The following is a 16399-nucleotide window of genomic DNA, read 5'->3' as shown; positions in this document are numbered from 1 at the left end:
TTCAATATACCGGTTTACCTTGTAGTCCTTTTTTGTTATTAGTGGTTAATTAGACAATAGGAAGAAAGACACTAATATAATTTAAACATTTTATCTTTGTGTCTTCCCATATATCTGTGCATTTCCAATTAAATTATTTGAGATTTGGGTTACATCTTTCTCGTGTGAACATTTTATATTGTACAATGAACTATGTGGAAGGTATATACACTTTTGGCTTTCCCCAGGCCACTATAAAACCTGAAAGGAAACATATGCAACACATTTTATTTACAAAGTAAATTGCTGAGAGTACTTTCCAGTCGTTCTCTTTCAATGTACCAACTGTATCTATTTTATATTATTGTCAATCTGGAAGGCACTAAAAATCTAAGGGAAACAAATTTCATATGTGCCAACTATATGAATAACTGCCTCAATAAACTTTTTAATAATAGAAATAATAAAGATGACACTGTGGTTTTATAAATGTGACAAACAGCCATAAATTTTGATCTGAAGCTAGACTGCCCTTGGGCATGCTGTGGTATGGCTAATAGGTTGTGTTGTGACTGTTGTGTCCCATAAAGCATGTCAGAGAGAGTATCATCTCAAATATAAGGAGTTCCACCTGCCTGGTAACAGGGTCATAAAATGTAAGACGAGACGATACCTCACAGCCAAGAAGCAGTCTGAAACGAAAGAGGATTATCAAAGCGGAAACGTGGTTTTCTAGCAAAAGGTCAGAACTAAGAGGCTAATAAATAGCTTATTTAATGAAAATAGCATTTCAATGTTCTATTAATATATTGATATCAATGAATGAAATTTCTGGCTGAAAATATAAACATCAGCCTGGAAGTCAAGGGTGTATTTGCTTCTTTTAGAGGCTGCTTCCATCACTTGATGCGTCTGGGTCTCTGTCAATCTTGCTCTAATTAAAATACCGGGTCTTAATTTAGAGATGTCTATGATAAAATGAATTGTTAATGTGGCAGTGAGGCCCTGTGAGGTCATAGTCTATGATCTCTAGAAGGTAGTAATCTGATTTGGCCTTGCAATGCTCTACAACCTAGTGCCAAGAACAAAGGAAATGGTAGCACTTGTGTATACACATGACATAAAAACAACACACGTGTGTGTGTGTGTGTGTGTGTGTGTGTGTGTGTGTGTGTTGGGAGGTGTCATTCAGGTTTAAGGCGTTGCATTACAGAAGGATATTTCGTGATGTTGTAATGAACCGGTTTACTATGTTCTAATTACCATTCTCTTTCCTAGCAGTATGTATAAAAGCTTTCAATGGATACCTATTGCTTTTGCTGCTCAAGATCCATTCATCCTAATTCTGGTAGCTATAACCTTAATTTCTCTTTGAATAATCACCCACTTTCCTATTCTCAGCCTATATGCTTTGGACGGATCATGTTATGTAGGCCTAAAACAAAGCACCATATCCCCTAGAAATATGATGTGTGACAAAAGATACTTTCAAATATGCATTGTCAAAAGTATATAATGGTTCCTTCTTAAAACATGTGATCAGCTATTAGTAAGTATGCTAGTTATTCAAAGGAATGCTTCAATTAATAAATTACCTGCTTGGTAAAACCATTATAGCTTTGAAAATAAAAATTGTAGGAATCATGATTCATGCCTTTATTCCACAAATAGTTATTGATTTCCTACTAAGTGCCAGGTATCTTGTCAGACAGAAGAAATATCCTTACCCTCATGGAACTTACATTCTAGTGGGGAAGACAGATAGTAAGCATGTAAACAATAAACAATTTTGGATAGTGAGATGAGCTGTGAGAAAAATAAAGCAGGGAAGGTAGTAGAGAGTGATGGAACAGGAGTGTGGAGCTATTTTAGGTAGAACAGCCAAGAAATTACATTTCAAATGCTCAAGTGACATTTTAGCAGAAGTATGAATAATGTAAAAGATGAAGCAACAAACAAAAAGAAAAATGGCAAAACTGCCAGCCTCCAACTCAGTTATTTTAAATGCCCTAAAGGCAGATGGGTATTTATAAAATCAAGAAACAACAAGATGGCACAAGGATAAAATTGGGAGTCCAGAAACAAACCCTACTATTTATGGTCAGCTGATTTTCAACAAAAGGTCCAAGGTGATTCAGTGAGAAAAGAATAGTATTTTCAAAAAATGGCACAGAGACAATGTACCATTATCCCATACAATGGGATATCCACGTACAAAATAATGACTTTTACCCTTACCTCACACCACATGCAAAAATTAACTCAAACTAAATCCAGAGACTGAAATGTCAGAGCCAAAACTATAAAACTCTAAGAGTAAATCTCCATCATCTTCAATTAGGCAATGATTTCTTAGATATGAAGCCAAATGTGATAAAAGATATGACTGACTTTATAAAAATTAAAAACTTTGGTGCTCCAAAGGAGACCACCAAGAAAATGAAAAGACAACCCACAGAATGGGAGAAAATATTTGCAAATCATATATATGATTAGGGTCTTATATCCAGATTATATGGACAACCCTTACAGTTCAGGAATTGAAAGAGCCAAATAACCTAATTAAAAATGGCCAAAAATTTTAATAGACATTTATTCAGAGAAGACATATGAATGGCTAATAAATGCATGAAAAGACACTCGACATCATTAGTCATTCAAGAAATGTATATTGAAATCATAATGACATACTATTTCATAGTGTAGCTATAATAAAAAGATAGATATATCTATATTTTTATTTTATATATAATAATCATCATATATAATATATCATATATGTAATACATATATATAAATATAATAAATAATAGAAAGTGGAGAAATTTGAATACTCATTCATTGCTGGTGGGAATGTAGTTTGTGGTAGCCACTATACACAAGAGTTTAGAAACTTCTCAAAATGACAAACAATTACCATTTTGTGAAACTGAGCAATTTTATTCCTAAGTAACTGCCCCCGCCAAAATGAAAACATACATCCACACACAGATTTAGAAATGAATGTTCTTAGCAATATTATTCATAACGGCCCCAAAGTGAAAATAATCTAAATGTCCATGAACTGATGGATAAATAATTTGTGGTGTATCCATGTAATGGAATATCATTTGGCAATACAAAAAGGGATGAATTAGTAATACATTCTACACTTAGCACATTATGCTAATTGAAATTAGTCAGTCACAAAACTCCCACATATTGTATGATCTCACTTACATTAAATACCCAGGGTAGGGAAATGTATAGAGACACAAAGTAGATGAGTGATTGTCTAGGGCTGGGAGGAAATGAAGGGGAGGCCGTATGGAAAGTGACTGTTAATGGGTACAAAGTTTCTTTTTGGAATGATGAAAATGTTTAAAAATTACATTATGGTGATGGTTGCACAATTTTATAAATATACGAAACCCACTGACTTGTACACTTGAAACAGGTGAACTTCAAGGTGTGTAAATTATATCAATAAAGCTGTAACAACAACAGGTTCAGCATGACTAGAGAAAGAATAGTGGAAGGAAAGTGAAAGAGACTGGCAGGGGCCAGGATATATATAATTCCAGAAATTTCAAAGCCAATAGGGCTTTTTAAGCAGAAGTGTGACATGATATGATTTATATAATGACATGATCTGATATTACGTGATACGTAATATATTAATATACTATATATAATTATATGCTGTAATAATTATATGATAATATGTGATAATTATATAATATAATCAAATATATAAATGTTAATATTTAAGAATAGTTAAATTTTTTATTCTTCTATGTTCATACCTTTTTTTGTTGTGAATTAGAGATGTAAGTCCAACTCAAAGTGCTAATTAAATCTTTTGAAAAGACATACTAAATAAAGATTAATGAGTAAAGTCCTCTGATGTACCATTTTCTAGATCTTCCAGAAAAAAGTAGCCGACTCTGTGTGTATCTAAGAAATAGAAGCTCAAATGCTTAACTCACTAAAATTTAAATAAAAATAAAAAAAGAAACTCAAATGCTTTTTTGTCTGTAAATAAATTATAAAGGTCATTCACTTCATTTCCTTCACTTGAGGAAAGAAACCAAGGAAATCAAACATATATTTGGTGGAACACTGACAGAGGCCTTCTGTTCCTACTGCAGTGTTTACTGAACTCTACTTTGTAGAATTTGTGGTGTTGAGTTACACATTATTTGTTTCAAACTGTGGATTATAACTTCAGAGTTGCAGTATTATTTTGGTTACTGAAGAATAAAATTCTAGAGGAAAAATATAAATAGGAATACTTTAAGTGGAATAGAATGAGGTATGGGATGTCCCTGAAACAAACTGAGTAAATAACATATATTAAAACCATTTTAATACCTATTTTCCAACCATCTTCATCAAATTATTACCTTTTAATTTAAAAATCCATAATTTAAATAAAATTTTCCAAGTTATTATTCTTATATCAAACACTCAGAATAATGTTTTCTTCACTTGACCTCAACAGATGAAAGGCTCACCCTTATGAGCTCTTTAGGCAGCTGACCAGAGCATCTAAAGAAATGTCTGAAATATTATCTTTTCACTAACTGTTTCATGTACTCCACATAGTACTTAATATTAAAATGATTTCTTCCAAGGTAGACTGGGGTGGTTTTGGAATTTGTTTTGCTTCTTTTCCCTTGAATATGAGGGATGCAGATCACTTTGTATAACTCACAGAAGTTAATTCTAATGTAATTCGAAGGTAGTAAGTTCTCTTTCAGGGACAAACTTTAGTTTGAATGTATACTCATGGGAACTGGCAAGAGACATCTATGGAACTCCTGCCATCCTTGTATGTTAGGTCGATTAGCGGGTGTGTCCTCTTGTCTGGGGCAGACATGGACTCAGGGATTTATTTTTCCATAGTTTACTGTTTCCATGTGGGCTTGCTCTTGATCTCTGTGTTTGGCTATAGTGCAGCAGGCTGCAGCATATAATGTGTTTGACTCAAGAAACTGGATTTTAATACCAGCTTAGTTTCTAAATGGTTGTGTGACCACAGGCAAGACGTTAACTTCTCTGAATCTTACTTTTCTAGTTAATAAAACAGAAAGTGCTCTACCTCTATCAGATCATTATTAATTGGATTAAATAAGTTAATACATGAAAGGGTTTTGAGATGTTTGAAGCATCATGTTGATGTTTTTCTTTCCTATTTCTGCTTTGATATCTGTATGTTCCACATATATATAAATATACTTTGCCTTGGATTATACATTTGCAAAAAAGAAAAACCAAGTTAATGTTAGTTCCTTTTAAAAATATTCAGCAAATTATGGACAATATATGTATCAAATTAGTGACAATAATGTAATTACCCAGCAGTAAATTGTTGAGTTATACAATATCTAAAGTATTGGCTCTTAGCCTTGGCTACACAACAGAATTCATTTGGGGAGTTTCAAAAGTTCCCATTAACCAGGTCACATCTAGACTAATGAAATTAGTTTCTTTGGGAAGGAGGCCAAGGTGTCAGTTTTAAAGCTCCTGAACAGATTCTAATGTACAGCTGAGGTTGAGAACAACCAATATACAGTATTGTACGGTACAGGGGATGGTAAGGCTAGGATCCTCACTAGGATTGGGAAACAAAGGGAAGAGCTGAGACTATTCCACTGCTTAATGTAACTCTGACTCAAATCCTCTGTTATGATTGTCAATAGTCAAGATGGCTTATGCATTGAAATCTCTTTTCTAAGTAAAATTCCCTGAAAATGAACTTCAAGTAATATGCACATGGTTTTGTGTTGTAAATAATTTGTTAAAAAGAACATCCATTATGAAATCAGATTTATAGTCTATAGAAATTAATAGACTTGAATCTGGGTAGCACTTTATGGTTTAAAATTTACTTCCATATATTTTATTTAATTTAATCCTAGAGTTGAAAACAGACTTGATTTTCAACACCTCTGAAAAATAAATATGTAAATATAAGTGCATTAAATTAGAATTGTTGGACATTTTGCCCTGTTTTGTTGTGGCAGGTGGTTTGAAAGTTGAGATGTTTCATCATTGAGGAGGAACGTCAAAGTTTACTAAGTGCTTTTCTATGGTTAAACAAGGTTAAGAATTCTGGCCAGGTAAAAAATGACATTCATTTTAATTCATTCAATGTCCTCGGTGGTGGCATTTATTATATATGCTTATTGCTATATGGAGTTTATTCTAATAAGATTAGAAATGCGTTAGTTCTTTAGGTCACATTAAGGGATGCAGAGCTATGTTTTTGTTAATAATAAAACTTTCCATTTATTCAGTACCTTTTGATTTTCAAAGCATTGGAAGTGCTCATGTGAGTTCAAGTCAACACTCCATCTGCATAAGGCAGTTCTGTAAGTCTGAATTGTAGCTGAAGCAGATTTAATTAATATTATTTGACAGAAGAGGACACTGAGGCCACAGTGGGCAAGTGTCTGAGGTCATGTGGTTAATTGAATTGGGACACAGAACTTTGGTTTTGAGTCAGACAAACCTAGGTTAAAATTCCAACTTGCCCAATTATACCTTTGACAAGTTACTTATTTTCTCCGTGCCTTGGTTTCTTCATTTACAACAAAGAAGAAAAGGTTATTGTGATGATTAGATAAAACATTATGTGTAAGCAGGACCCGCTATATACTTAGTGGTGCAAAATGAAAATGTGAGTCTCCTTGTTCAATGATTATTACTAATGACACAATGGCAACAGCAGAGCATTAAACCAAGTGTGAGGTACTTCTAAGTGCAAGACTTTGTGTAAGTGCACTGGTCACACACCCCTGAAGCCCTGCCTGTGTTTAAGATACATAATATAGGGGCACCTGGGTGGCTCCGTAGGCTAAGCATCTGACTTTGGCTCAGGTCATGATCTCACGGTTTGTGAGGTCGAGCCCCACGTCAGCTGTCTGCTGTCAGTGCAGAGCCTGCTTTGAATCTTCTGTCTTCCTCTCTCTCTCTGCCCTTCCCCTGTTCATTCTCTCTCTCAAAAATAAACATTAAAAAAATATACATAGTATATACGACATATATACTATACAGTAGTCCCTCCTTATCTGCAATTTTGCTTTTCATGGTTTCATTTATCCGTAGTGAACTGTGGTCTGGAATCAGATGATCCTCCTTCTGACTAATCCTCAGCAGGTTGATAATAGCCTAACACTATGTCACAATGTCTACATCATTCACCTCACTTCATCTCATCATGTGGGCCTTGTATCATCTCACATCATCATGAGAAGAGTGAGTACAATATAAGGTATTTTGAGAGAGACAGAGGCCACATTAACATAGCTTTTATTACAGTTTATTGTTATAATTATTCTATTTTATTATTAGTCATTATTGTTAATCTCTTACTGTGCTTAATTTATAAATTAAACTTTATCATAGATTTGTATGTATGGGAAAAACAGCATATACAGGGCTCGATATTATCCATGGTTTCAGGCATTCACTGTAGGAATATATACCATATGAATAAGGGGGGGGGGGTTACTGTATATAGTATATTTAGCATAGCAGACACTCAATGTATGGTAACTGTTGTCACTTCTTTTCCTATTTTCATTTAGATTTCTTTTCCTTAAATTAAAAAATTTGTATTAATTGTAATTGGATTTTTTTCAACTATAGCATTGCAATAAGTGATTATTTAAAAAAAATTTTTTAAATTTTTTTAGAGAGAGAGCAGGAGCAGGGAGAGGGGCAGAGGGGGAGGGAGAGAGAGAGAGAGAGAGAGAGAGAGAGAGAGAATCTTAAGCAGGCTTCATGCTCAGTGTGGAGTCCAAGGCTGAGCCTCTCCCATGACCCTGGGATCATGACCTGATCCAATATCAAGAGTTGAATGCTCAACAATTCGAGCCACTCAGGCACCCCCACCCCTTTTTAATTTTATTTTTTAAAATGATTAGTTTTTTTAAAATGTAAAATCTCCAAACTTTAATAGAAATTATGGTGCTTCATCATGCTGTGTAGTTTGCCTATACTATGTTTATAATGTCTCCTTGCACTTAAAAATTATGAATGATTTAGGTTTTTCCCATATTGTACAGATCTTCCTCAACTTACAAGAGGATTATATCCAAATACATCCATCATAAGTTGAAAATATTATAAGTCATAAAATGCATTTAATACACCTAACCTACTGAACATCATAGCTTAGCCTAGCCTGCCTACTTTATATGTGCTCAGAACACTTACACTAGCCAACAGCTGGGCAAAACCATCTATTACAAAGCCTATTTTATAATAAAGTATTAAGTATCTCATGAAATTTATTGAATACCCTACTAAAAAAGAGAACAGAGCAGTTGCACAGGTACAGGATGGTTATAAGTGCATCAGTGTTTACCCTCGTGATGCTGTGACTGACTGGGGACTGCAGCTCACTGCCCCTGCCCAGCCTCAGGGGACAGTACTGTCCTGCATATTGCTGGTCCAGGAATAGATCACAGTTCAAAATTTAAAGTACAGTTTTTACTGAATGAGTATTGCTTTTGCACCATCATAAAGTTGAAAAATCGTTAAGTCAATCTATTGTAAGCTGGGAGATGTCTGTACTTGGCCAAACCAACATTGTTGTCATCACTTAAGAAAACTCTGTTTTTCTCTTTATGGCTTTTTAATTGCACCACTAGAAATGCGTTATTAAAATAGAGTGTCTTGATTTATATGACTGAAACCCACATTAGAAATTTTCAGTTACTTCCTTGATCTTTGCATTTCAATCACTACTCTATAGTTTTCATGTGAAACTATATAGCTTTAAAATATTTTAGGGGCGCCTGAGTGGCTCAGTCGGTTAAGTGGCCGACTTAGGCTCAGGTCATGATCTCCTGGTCCCTGAGTTCGAGCCCCACGTCAGGCTCTGTGCTGAGAGCTCAGAGCCTGGAGCCTGTTTCAGATTCTGTGTCTCTCTCTCTCTGACCCTCCCCCATTCATGCTCTGTCTCTCTCTGTCTCAAAAATAAATAAATGTTAAAAAAAAATTAAAAAAATATTTTAAATATTTTTCTCGTTTTTCCCTTGTTAAATATGGGATAAAAGTCGTTAAAGCATGCGCGCGCGCGCACGCGCGCGCACACACACACACACACACACACACACACACATTGGAAAGGTCTGAGTTTTCAAAGGAATTCTAACCCAGAAAAGTAAAAAATACATGTAATATTTTCATTATGAGAGTGATATACATAACCTTTTTCAGCCTCTTTGACTCTCTCTCTCTTTTTGGTTTTATTTTGCTTTATTTGATTTTCTGTTTGTAGATTAGGGAAGTTGGGACTGATATCATGAAATGCCCTCCAATATTTTAATTCTTAAAATGTATTTCTACCTCTTCTATTTCCTATTTCTGTACTCTCAGTGCCAGGCTAACTATGTGTGTATGTGTGTGTAGAATTGTATCATTTGACTCTTACAAAAATCTTTGAACGTTGTTTGTGGGTGGTAATGTTCTCATTTTATAAGGAGGAAAACAGAACCTCAGAAAGAGTTAATGACTTGGCCAGGGTCACACAACTAATAAGCATTAACATGAGACTCAACTCCAAATTCTGAGACCCACCCCTAGTATTCGCTTTCCTGAATGCTATGGGGTTAGGTGAAGAGGTGGAGAAGTTAGGGGGAAAAAAAGAGATGAAAGAAAACAGTGTAGTACTTGGTGGTGTGCTGGAAAATGTTTACAAGCTGGCTGAGGGTAAGGGATAGCCTGATTTGTAGTGTTCATTAATTTCCCTGGTGTAATTATGCCCATAGTTTCATCCTATGGTGTGATGTCACTGAAGGAGGAGTTGGGAAGTAACGATCCAGTATGAATCTAGCATACCACCGGTGGTAGATAAAATGTTACAGTGAATTGTGAAAAAAAGTTTTGAGAAAATGTCAGATTTATAGCTCAGGGGAATGGGGAGCATAGTTTGGGGACTAGTGCTCATTATTTAAAGACTCCTTAGGCTTCTCATGGTCAATCCAAAGTTTAATCTCAGCATTCCAAACCATTTCAGTCTGAAACCAATGCAGAAAAAATTGGGAAGCTGAGAGGAATTTGCTTAAGTCCCTTTCTTAACAAAGCCATTGAATGTTTCAGTTTTTACCTCTTAGTTTGAAAGGCACCTGGATCAAATCATTTGCAAGCAACTACAAATACCTTCTCTAAAAGAATCATGATATTTTAAATTTAATTAGTATATAATTGTAGAATTTAGTAAACCTCTCATTGGTCAAACTATACAATTTATGTATTTTTGAGAAATAAGGTAAAAAAGTCTTTAAAATTACAGTGCTCACTAAACCTATTATTCAAAGTAGGTAAAAAAGGGCATTGATCTCAGTGAATTTTTAAATGCGCTGATTCTAGGTGAAAAAAGATCATGTAGCTGCTAATAGAAATAACTAAATCAGAGAACTGGGTTAGGTTATGATATTTGTGGGAGAGGAAATATGAATAATTTTTAACCTTCTAGGTGCCTGTAAATAAGGCATAATTAAAACTTTATCAATGTTTAAGAATCTCTGGAGAATTAAAAACATCATATCATAACCTGATTAAAGGCACCTTTCTGGTTTATTTTCCTTATTACCTTAAATCCAACACTTGACCTAGATCAAGGCAGGATAGGAAGAAAATTATCTTTAAAAAAAAGCCAATGATTCTGAGAATGATTAAGACATAATCTCAGCTTCAAGAAGGATTTTAAGAAATAGAGGCAATGTCTACAGCAGCTGGGATCCAAATAATGAATGGCTATTAACAGTGTAAAAGAAAAAACTGGAGAACGAAGGTAATGTCTGAGATGTTCAGAAAATAAGGTAGGGTAATGTGTGAAGCTTAGAGTAGGCAGTAATAAAATGAAATCCTTATATACCATATTAAGGAGTTGGTGAAGTCAGTAGGAGCTTTGCCAAGTTATCTGAAGAATGAAATAAGAGAAATTAATTTTATGGGAGTATTAAGATCTTAATGTCTTGCTTTCTAAGTGTAATATAATTTAATAGATAAGATCCTATTCAGTTTTCTGGTTCTAAGGAAGAAAAACAGATTCTGTAATGGAAAAGTAAGTCCTAATTTTAGATACGTCAAAGGAGAAGCAATTTTTGTGCTACTTGGTATTTGTCAGTAGTTTTTGGAGCATTTCAGAAATGTTTCCGTTCAAACTGCTCTTTATCATTTTCTTCAGAGCAAAGCTTTATCTTTGTCTTATTCAGCAATCAGAAGATAGGACTTTCAAAAAAGGTTCCCACTGTCCCACAGTTTTACACTGTCAGTTTCACCAGAGGCCTTGGTAAATACACTTAATCCCCTGACTCTAATATTCAAAAGCCGTGCCATAGAGCTAAATTGGAGTTGAAATTGAGTAGATGGTGTAGGATAAACAAGAAAAACTTCCAGTTCATCAGATTTTCCTTATGTGAAAAGGACATTTTATCAACAATCAATTTTTATGTGTTGTAGTGTTTAACCACTGAAAATAATGAGAAAACCCCTACAAAGAATGCTCCACTCCATTCAACATGGTGACAGCATTAATTTGCCCCAGACTACATAAATGAGAGAAGGTAAACCATGGATTCAGTGGACTGCCCTGAACATTCCCTGAAACTTCATCAATTATAAAAACTCTTCTTACCTGCTCTGGATATCCATCCATACTCCTTTGCCCTTTAGTTTGAATTAAGCACCGTCCAGGCTGAGGTCCCCGGGTGGCCTGTGAAGAGGGGATCTGAATAGGCAATGGTGACTGAAATTGCTGGATGGTCACTTTGTTTATATTTCCCTCATATGGCTGCTGCTCCCGGCTCCGATGCTGAAGGCTTTGGGACCCCATCAAAGTCTGGATGTGGCTTCCTGCCTGTGGAGAAGATAATTTGTCAGACGAAGATTCATGGTGTTGAAAGGATGTGATTAAAGTAGAAAACACGTACAGAATACCTCTCTGGTAAAGTGGCATCATTTGGGCTCTCAGCCACTGCTGGAAAGGATAATGAAAAAACAGTAAGGGTCTGCCTACTGTGGTTTGTGAAAATGTTAATGTTGGAGCAAGGTTGCAATAAATACATTCATAGTCATTTGATGTCTTGCCACAGATTATTTTGTCCCTGATTTTAAGGGAGCAAAATTCTCCCTGAAAAATTTCAAGAAGAAAAAGAAGTCACAACTTAAAAATAAAGTGGAGTTCTATCTGGCATTTTATTTTATTTTATTTAAAAATTTTTTTTTTACATTTATTTATTTTTGAGAGACAGACAGAGCACAAATGGGGGATAGGCAGAGAGAGAAGGAGACACAGAATCCGAAGCAGGCTCCAGGCTCCCAGCTGTCAGCACAGAGCCGGACGCGGGCTCGAACTCACTGCAAGATCATGACCTGAGCCGAAGTGGGACATTCAACCGACTGAGCCACCCAGGCGCCCCTCTGGCATTTTATTTTGAATAACAGCAGGGAGAGAGATGTAGTATAGGAAACATCAGGGGGAGAATGACAGCACCCAGTTCCTAATTCTGTAGCAAAAGAATTGAAGTGTATATATTCCTTTGTGCCACAGTGCATAGTGAGCTTGTTCAGGTGAGTTTAATCAGTATTTATTCATTTTCTGCATTATTAAATCAAGAGTATGGTTTTGGGAATCTTTAAGTCATATTGAAAATGAATGATATGATAAATTCTTGTGAGTATCTGTAACTCATGGAGGCACTAGATATGGAAAGGTCTTCAAAGTGAGCTCTGCATGCATATCATCCCATTGTGAGTTTTAGAGAGATTATTAGTACCTCATGTAAAGCAATCTACTTTTTTTTTTAATGTTTGTTTATTTTTCAGAGACAGAGTGCAAATGGGAGAGGGGCAGAGAGAGGGAGGGAGACACAGAATTGGAAGCAGGCTCCAGGCCCTGAGCTGTCAGCACAGAGCCCAACGTGGGGCTCAAACTCATGAGCATGACAGCATGACCTAAGCTGAAGTTGGACGCTTAACCAACTGAACCAACCAATTGCCCCAGTAATGATCATTTCTCACTTCTTAAGGGTGGCTGTTGGAGGGAGAAGACATGTTCACTTGGTCTCCAATCTTCAAATGATATGGTGCATACCACTGCTTCTGTGCTCACTTTGATTTTCTCACCTTTGTTCTAGCATTGGTTCCTTGAATCGTTCTTTCTGAAACTTTTTCCACCAACCAAGCAGTTCTGTTTATGGGCTGGTAACCTAGCATACGCCTTTCAAAATTATGTATGGTTTAACATGGAGGTCTAACATGGAAAGTGAATGCTTATCATTAATAGTTCTAAACATATGTTTTACTGTTGTGCTTGGTACATCACCTATTACTATGGAAAACATCTGAGGGGTTACTTCCTGAATTAGTTTTTTTTTTTGATCTTTTAAGGGTAGATAATTTGGAATTCAAAAGTGAATTTTACCTTAGAATTCATTAACTAGGAAAGGCTGTGAATTTTGCTATTAGTAACAAATTTGTAATTCATTAGCTAAGAAAGTCTGACTAATCAAGATTTTTGATTAAGAAATCAGATTGGAGGAATAAAGGAAACATTATTAAACATGTATTCAAGGAAGAGATTAATTTGAATTTTTAAAAATTCTTAAAAAAAAGAGCAATGTGAGACATAGAAAATAGTGATCATGGAATATCATTTGGAGAAGATGGGAGGCATATTGCTTGGTTCCAAACAAAAGGTGATTTCAGTAAAAAAATACTCAAAGTTATTATTTCACAATATGAATGGCAAAGTAAACAACCATTTGAATATATATTTAGACCCCAACTGGTTAGCTTATTATCATGTACAATTTTTTACATTCACAAACACTAAACATATATCAGTCATGAAAAATTGGAAGAAAAGATGCAAAAAAAGAGTGTCAGGCAAAACGAGCACAATGTGAAAATAATTACCAATCCAACGTTATCCAACACAACTAACCAAGAATGGCAAAACTATAACATCATAAACACAACTAAGATAGCTTTATAAAGGGCAAAAATATATTTCTTTATTGCACCTATTCCCTTCTCAGAAATCTAAATGAAAGGAGATGTTGCAACTTTGAGAGCTATTCTAGATGACTGAACACCCTCCTGGTCAAATTTTTGTCTTTAGTTTAATTCTCTCCTACCTCTATAGAATTTCACATTCTCTTGTTCGGTAGGAGAGAAAAGCCATGACATTTTGAGCTGCTATACTCTGAATGAACTCACTGGCAGGCTAAGCTATGCTAAGTTACATAGCTAGACATTGATTTCCTGGAGTTAGAGGAGCTGATGATGTAGGCCAACTGAAGCTGTACAACTTGGCTATGGAACAATAAATTGATTTTACACTTATACCTGCTTGTCACCTCCACTGTCATAATTCATGGGTCTTCAGTCAGTGCTTGAGCCAGTGGAAAAGAGGAACACCATCAGTTTAAATGAAAATGATCACATAGACAAGCAAAGAATTGTTAACACCCAGAAAAACTTAGAGGGATTTAGAGGGGCAGAGATGGTGGAATAGCATGGAAGTTTTTTTGCATCTCTTGTCCCTGAAATGTAACCATCCTGCACACCTAGAAAACTGATTTGAGGATTAACACAACAATCTGTACAACATGAACCAGAGAACTCAGCAGGTATGCAGTGCAGAGAGGTGATCTGGCGGGGGAGAAGAGGAGCTGTGCAGGGCAGGGAGCTGTTTTTGCTTGTGGAGAGAGGACGGCAAGGGGGAGAGAATACAGAAAGCACCTCCAATGCCCAAAAGCAGCTAGAGAGAAAAGAAAGTGTACATAAAGGACTGAACAAAAAAGGGAGAAATTAGAAAGGAGAGGGTTTAAATTCCATCAAGATTCTATAAACAGGGGAGTGCAGAGTCTGAAACCCTGCAGCTTGATACCTGGTGATGCTCTGGTGGGAAGGGCGAATCCCCAGAAGCAGAGAGAAAGAGGTCTTCAGGGTCCTCAGGCCATATGGAGAGAGGCGGTTCCCCTGCTGAGAGGAAACTTGGTAGAGGCTGTGCGGCCTCTCCACAGGCAAAGGTCCCAAATGGTCCCCAGAGACAATCACATTCACTGTGCTGAAACAAGGATGTTAAGGGGAGCCTGGCACCAGATGTGTGTTGTGATTTTCCATAATCACTGAAATGCTGCTGTTACATGATTGCATGATTTTTTTCTGGGGCAGGCTGGCACGCAGCTACAGTCTCTGGGCATCGGCCGCAGCGTGGTCTCCCAAACAGTCCTGAGGGTGGGCTGGCATCTGGCCATTGCTCTGTGAGACCCTCACCCAGAAGGTCTGAGTAGGTCAAAGCTGCAGTCCCTCAGAAGTGAGGGGTTGGGAAACACAGTCACATATGAGATAAAACTCAGGAGGGAGGTGCTGCCTGGCAACCTGATGGCTTGGTCACAGTGTAAAAGCGGGAAGTGGACAGAAGCCAGAGACAAAGGAGGGATGTACAATTGCTGGTTAGGGAGAGCACAGAGTTCTGATACTAGAGATTGGGTAGCTGGGTGACACCAATTTCACCTCTCCCACGCATGTGCATACACACCTACATGTGCCACAACAATACACCCCAGTAAGCTAAACAGCACTATCTAGTGGAGAATGGAGCCCAGCCCAACTGGGCCAAATTCACTCTTCAGGAACAACACAAGTCTCTCCGCCTGCTTAGTTTATGGACTATAAAGTGTTTCATAGTTCAACTTCTAAGGGAAACCAATGTAATTTTAATCATACTTCAGTCTGTTTGCTGGCCCATCTATTCATTTTTTTTCTGTTTTTATTCTTGAATGCAAAAAGAGGAAAAAAATTATTGTTATTCTCCATTTCTATTAAAATATTTTTCTTTAATTTTTTTCTACTCTATTTTTTACTTATTTGTAAAACTTTCAAATTCTTTTTTTTCCTTCCATCATTTCATCTTATTGTATTCATTTTTTCAAAATTTCAAACATTTTCCTTTTTTATCCTTTTTTTCCTTATCTTTTCCTTCTTTCTCTAATCTATCAAGCTCCTTTCAACAACCAGACCAGAACACACCTAGGATCTAGCATCCTTTATTTGATTTTTTTGTACTGTTTTTAAGTTTTTAATTTTAATGTTTTTTACCTTATTAATTCCTTTCTTCCTTCAAAATGATGAAATGAAGGAATTCATCCCAAAAGAAAGAAAATGACGAAATGACAGCCATGGACTTAACACAGATACAAGCAAGATGTCTGAACTAGAATTTAGAATCATGATAATAAGAATACTAGCTGGGTTGAAAACAGATTAGAATCTCTTTATGTGGGGATAAAAGCTAGTCAGGATGAAATAAAAAATGTTATAACTGAGCTGCAATCTCAAATGGTGGCCACAGTGGCAAGGATGGATGAGACAGAGCAGTGAATCAGTGATTTAGAGAACAAACTTATGGAGA

General features: G+C 36.1%; 1 protein-coding gene and 1 long non-coding RNA gene across 10 annotated transcripts in view; one reads left to right on the top strand and one right to left on the bottom strand.

Moving 5' to 3' along the window:
- Positions 1-16399, bottom strand: part of LRRC7 (leucine rich repeat containing 7) — a 550975-nt gene that overhangs the window by 33865 nt on the left and 500711 nt on the right. For 7 of the 8 annotated variants that reach the window (XM_053214212.1, XM_027058879.2, XM_053214211.1 and 4 more), the window contains one exon: positions 11615-11836. In XM_053214212.1, coding sequence (XP_053070187.1) covers positions 11615-11836 — 222 coding nt within the window. Of the gene's footprint in view, positions 1-11614; positions 11837-16399 lie in introns of those variants that run through there. The other variant, XR_008294946.1, reaches the window with a different exon arrangement.
- Positions 6863-12179, top strand: LOC128313888 (uncharacterized). Of its 2 annotated transcripts, none has more exons than XR_008294947.1 (2): positions 6863-7221; positions 11440-12179. It is a non-coding gene; the product is annotated as an uncharacterized LOC128313888 (long non-coding RNA). The 2 variants fall into 2 exon arrangements; XR_008294948.1 differs by lacking the exon at positions 6863-7221 and adding an exon at positions 9099-9821.

The sequence above is a fragment of the Acinonyx jubatus genome, chromosome C1 (genome assembly GCF_027475565.1).
Source record: "Acinonyx jubatus isolate Ajub_Pintada_27869175 chromosome C1, VMU_Ajub_asm_v1.0, whole genome shotgun sequence".
Lineage (NCBI taxonomy): Eukaryota > Metazoa > Chordata > Mammalia > Carnivora > Felidae > Acinonyx > Acinonyx jubatus.
The sequence above is the reverse complement of the archived record's forward strand: the minus strand, read 5'-3'. Positions and strand labels throughout refer to the sequence as shown.